The following is a 5,787-nucleotide window of genomic DNA, read 5'->3' on the forward strand; positions in this document are numbered from 1 at the left end:
GCTCACTGCTCAAGATCATCCACGTTGGCGCTTATCTCTGCCGCCCTGTGACAGCGAGCCCAACGCCGGCCACTTGGCTACGGCCCACGGCCACCTCTCGTACTACTCGCGTTCGCCGCCGCTTGACTCAACAATGGATGCGCGCTTTTGCTTGGGCCCGCGTCCCAGGCACCAGAAAGCACGGGGCGCAGCGCAACCAACATACACGAAGTTAGTTGGAGATTCAAACATCCTGAAAAAGTTAAGCTATCCTCTCTTTTTTTAGGGAAAAAAAACTTAAGCTATACAATGGTCATCTTTCACCACCTGTGATTGTTTTTAAGAATCCTAACGTTCCTACACTTTTCAGCTGTAGCGGACGTTTTTCTTATGTACCCCCGAAAAACACTAATATTAGTGACCTAAAAAGATCTTATATTGGAGTAGTGATCTGAAAAGGTCTTATATAAGTTTACGGAGGGAGTACATAACATCTGAAAACCTGAGCTATCCAATGGTTCCCATGTCATCTTTTACCTATCAACAATATCAACTGCTTTTTCTGATCTGGTTTATTAGTCTTCTTATACTTTGAGTCAAATTTTCATCATCATTTGACTACCAAGAGAAGAGTTATATGTAATAATAAAGAATATAATTAAACACAGGTCATATTTTGGCCCAGAATACAAGAGAGATAAACCCGTTGGAGGAAGTACATAACATTAGATACATTGAGGAACATATCTTTACATTTGTATATACTCCTATTTGGTACTCCATTCATCCCGAAAAACTAGTCCCTCAAATGAATGTATCTAGCACTACATCCATTTGAGGGACAACTTTTTTCGGACGAAGGGAGTTTTACAGATATAGGTAGTTCTTTACAAACTTGATCAAAGTTTATAAATTTTAGTTTTTTTAATGTTTATACACTACTTCCTCTGTTTTCAAATATTTTGTCTTTCTAGACATTTCAAATGGATTACAATATACAGATGTATGTAGACATATTTTAGAGTGTAGATTCACTCATTTTACTTCGTATGTACTCACTTGTTAAAATCTCTAAAAAAACAAATATCGTACTCCCTCCGTTCCAAAATAAATGACTCAACTTTATACTATAGTTAGAACAAAGTTGAGTCATCTATTTTAGAACGGAGAGAGTATTTAGGAACAGAAGGAGTACATTATAAAATGGAGTGAATAAAATATATGCTACTCAACCACCAAAAGGGCCTGGATCTCAGGGCTCTCGTCTCTCGGCATTGTTCTATTTGCGCTCCTCCCTTGGCCCCAATATGGTTTTGACCCTTTTACTGAGCTTGACCACAATGTGATCACCACGTCACTGACGAGAGCTCACGTGCCATTCGTACTTTTCTCCGATCTCCGTCCACATCTCCCACTTTACCCCATATCCAACCGTTGACCACTTTCTTCCCATTTTCACGCACTTCGCCAGACTAGCAAAATACGGACAATTACAAAATTCCTACATGAAATCCACCAGAAAGATTATAACGACAAAAGAGGAGAACAAGAAGACAATGACAGTGCCATCAGCTCTTCTGGCACAACGAGCTCGGCCACCATGTACAATGCAGACATATTTATCTATGTTCTTTCCATGAGAACCACTTTAGGATGAAAGCGAATTCATCCAGACCAGGTGGAGTGGTGAATAGCAACGACAAAAGTTCTTTGTTGAATTTCTTTTTTCAAGATTACAGTATTCCTTTGATTATCAGGTTTTCCGGTCTACGCAAACTTCATGAACAATACATGGAGTATACCGAGACATGACGATTAGATGATTGTTCATCTTGACACATATTAGTACCACTGTTCCAAAATACACGACTTGCCGGTCATGTTTTTCTATCTTTGACCACTGATCAGTAGAAAAAACTACTCTACCATCAAAATTTGTACCTCTAGATTCATCATGGAAAATAGTGCACAATACAATTTGATACATAATATTTTTTGCGAAATAGTTTGATATACTATTAACTTACATAGTGATGCTACAGTCAACAGTCAAAGTTGCTTATTAGAGACTGTATAAAAAATCTGAAATGCCAGCGTATATCATGTAACGGGGGAAGTATACATTTTGTTCATGTGGCGAGTGAATGGAATTGCTGCTAGATTGAAGCTCCGTGGACAGACAGTCATAGCCCAAAGTCCTATTTTACCAACATGATATAGTTTTCTTTGCTACAGCATCTACGACACCAAATTAGTTTCATTATATATATATTTCATAACATGTACTCCCTTCTTCCTAAAATAAGTGACTCTACTTTGTACTCCATCCGTAAACTAATATAAAAATGTTTAGTTTACTAAAATAGTGATCTCAACACTCTTATATTAGTTTACAAAGGGAGTATTAATTTTAGACTAAAGTTAGTACAAAGTTGAGTCAATTATTTTCAAATATACTTTTATACTTTATATATTTGAAGGGAGCATATTTTTTATACATAAATTAGTACACCAAATTAGTTTCATTATATATTTTATATATTTTATATATTTGATGTTGCAAATATTAAAAAAATTCTATGAAGTTGGTCAAACTTAAAGAAGTTTGACTTATGATAAACCAACACCTTCTAATATTTTCAAACGGAAATGCATTTGTGTTCTTGCAGATGCTCTAATCCAAAGTAGTACCAATAGTACTCCCTTTGTAAAGAAATATAAAAAGTGTTTAGATAACAATTTTAGTGATTTTTTTACGGAGGGAGTAGTCAACTACTAGGGCAGTCAAAAGATTGACTACAATAACAAACACAAAACACCGAGTGCACAGGACAGTGCTGCTACTACTAGTACTACGCAGAAAAAGCAGATAAACTCGTGATAACTTTTGTGCATGTCAAGCTTTTCTACTCAATTGTCGACACCAAACTTCTCTACACCAGTTTCCAAATTCCAATCCAACCAAAATCACCAACATCGTATACGAGACATGGCACAAGAAAGACAGAAAGAAGAAAATCAGATCAGGCAAAAGTTCTAACCTAGTCTTGGATTCGAGTTTGTTCTATGGACTATGGAGCTTGGCGCTGCCGTGCCATGCTACTCTTCGGAGCTGGAGTCAGTCAACGCCTCGCCGTCGTAGTCGTCCTCCAGGCCCTGGATCTGGTCGTCGGCGTCCGCGCACTGGTCACCGGCTTCTTGCTGGTCCTGTGGCTCCCCGCCCGCGGCGACGAACTGCATCGGGCTGTAGCACGGCTGCTGCTGGTAGTTGGCGACGTTGATGGCCTGTGCGCCGGGGAAGTTGTTGAATTCTGCAGGGTTGGATTGGAACGCCCAGTAGTGCGTCGGGTGGTTGGGCGCGCCTCCGGCGGCGGGCGGCTGCTGAACCATCCACATGGCTGCCTGGGGAACCATCTGCTTCCCGTCCCCGGATGCCGGCACCTGTAGGGCGAAGAACGGGATGTGGCCTCCCGCGGGCGCTGCCGCGGCCGAGACGGGGGCGAGGCCGCTGGACACCGAAATCGCGCCGCCGCCGCCGTTGCCTTGCAGGAGGGGGTCGGCCGCGACGGGGTAGTAGGCCGCAGGGGGCGCCGCGACGAGCGGCCCCGCGCCGCCCGCCGCGCGCGTCGGCTGGAGCTTGCGCCGCTTGGATGCCGGCCCCGCGCCGTCGGCCCCCGCGGCGGAGGGCGACTCGGTGGGGATGCGGAGCACGCCGTCGACGGTGGTGGCGATCGCGGGCACCGTCCCCGTGCCCGTGGCGGCGACGATGGCCGGCTCCGACTGCTGCAGGAGCCAGCGGATGGTGTCGCCGTCGGTCTTGTGGCCGAGCTCGCGCGTGAGCTGTGCGACCCTCGCCGCGCAGGGCGCCGCCATGCGGATGCGCCGCCCGCGGCCCTCGACCTTGGTGTGCCGGTCGCGGTTCCGCGGCGGGAGCGCCACGGCGAGCCCGCCCAGGAACTCCCCCGGCGCCTGCTCCGGCTTCGGCACGATGGGCCCGTGCGCGGCCGCCGGGACCACCGCTATGGCCAGCGGCGCATTGCTGGCCGGCGCCGCCGACGCGGCGTCGTGGTAGCGCGCGTCCGTGGCCTGCTCTCCATTGCCCTGCAGCTGCGACTCCATGGGAGATCGGATTTGGGGAGTTTTGCTTCGCTTGGGCTCCCTCTTCGGTTACGGCTTGGCGGCGGCGGCGGGCGGCGTCTCGGCGAGTTCTTTGGCAGGAGGGGTTGGTTATCGCTGGGCGGTGGGTCCGTGGATAGGGTTTTAGGGGCCACCGCTCGCTCCACCGGGCAATGGGCCCTGCTGGTGGGGACTGGACAATTCGGCCCATCAAATAAAGACGCGAAATAGTAACTGGTGAACGTTCGCTCGGGGGCAATCCCAGCGAACGCGCACTCTCCCATTGGATTTCCTCTGCACGAATCCTGGTGCGGATCGGAGCCACGTCGGATTTTGAAACTACTTCGCTGTACGATAAAATCCAGCGAACGCAATACCATGCATAACATTTTCAGCCACCGCATTTGCTAGTGACGCGACCCTATATACCTAAGAGATCTTGGTTAGAATCCCAGTCTCCCTTTTACTTCTTTTTTTAATCAAATGACATTTTTTCTAGAAAAAATTAACATGACAGTTTATAAATTTTCAAACTATGTCACATGGCATTTCTTTTTTCAAAAAGTTTGTCTATTTTTGTTTTGTTCGACAAGCAAAGTTTTGTTATTGTACATGATCTTTTTTTATTGAGGATGAATTTTTTTATTGTAAAGATATGCCATTTTTATTAAGAGATAGCATTTTAAATTATTAAGAGATGTTATATTTATATTAAGAGATGGCATTTATTCCTTATAAGAGATGACATTTTCATATTAAGACATGGCATTTTTGTTTATTAAAAGATGGAATTTTATATTAAAAGATGACATTTTTGTTATTAAGAGATACTATCTCCGTCCGGGTTTATTGGTCCCCATTGTATTTCGTGCCAAATTTTGACCATAGATTAAACTAACAAAATGTTCACGCATGTCACCAAATATTATATTTTTGGAAACTATGTTCAAATACGAATTCAATGAGATAATTTTTCTTGACATGCATTAACATTTTGTTAGTTAAATCTTTAGTCAAAATTTGACACAAACTACAAAGGAGACCTATAAACCAGGACGGAGGTAGTATCATTTACTCCCTCCGTCCCAAAATTCTTGTTTTAGATTTGTCCAAATATGGATGTATCTAGTTACGTTTTAGTGTTAGATACATTTGTATCTTGACAAATTTAAGACAAGAATTTTGAGACGGAGGGAGTATTTATCATGGCATGTTTTCCTCTTCTTGTGTTGACATGGCAACTCAAATTATATGACCATGGCAATTTTGAATACATTTTTTAACATCTATGGTTAATTTTTTATATTAGAGAACAACATTTTTCAAAATTCAGGTTTTCACTGGTTTTTTTGTAAGGGAATGTTTTTTGGGGTTCATGGCATTGTTTGCCGCCATTAGGCTAGCCACAAAAGTGCTAGTCGTCAGGTTTTCAATAGGCCCGAGACACATCCTTTTGCCTAGATACTTATTGCGCCACATGGGTTGCCAAACATCATCCTTAGTAAAAAAGTTTGAACAACCATTTGCTAAGTAGAGCATCATTCTTTTGCTTCAAAAGGTTGTGTCAAGTATAGCCTTTGCCATGCTTATTTTGCAAGTATATGAGTTGTTGTTTCAAAATAGAAAGTTTATTGTTGTTGCAAAAATTCTGTAGAAAAGTCAGAATGTGATAAAATATTGAAACATTTTGCA

General features: G+C 43.5%; 1 protein-coding gene across 1 annotated transcript; it reads right to left on the bottom strand.

Annotated features, from left to right (window-relative positions):
• Positions 1-1,133: 1,133 nt before the first annotated feature.
• Positions 1,134-4,471, bottom strand: LOC123116598 (transcription factor PCF2). Its single transcript, XM_044537537.1, has 2 exons — positions 3,021-4,471; positions 1,134-1,480 (listed from the first exon to the last, which is right to left on the bottom strand). The coding sequence occupies exon 1, from the start codon at positions 4,096-4,098 to the stop codon at positions 3,079-3,081; it is 1,020 nt and encodes a 339-aa protein (XP_044393472.1). The 5' UTR covers positions 4,099-4,471; the 3' UTR covers positions 1,134-1,480; positions 3,021-3,078.
• Positions 4,472-5,787: the final 1,316 nt, after the last annotated feature.

Source organism: Triticum aestivum, chromosome 5B (genome assembly GCF_018294505.1).
Source record: "Triticum aestivum cultivar Chinese Spring chromosome 5B, IWGSC CS RefSeq v2.1, whole genome shotgun sequence".
In the NCBI taxonomy this organism is placed as follows: Eukaryota; Viridiplantae; Streptophyta; class Magnoliopsida; order Poales; family Poaceae; genus Triticum; species Triticum aestivum.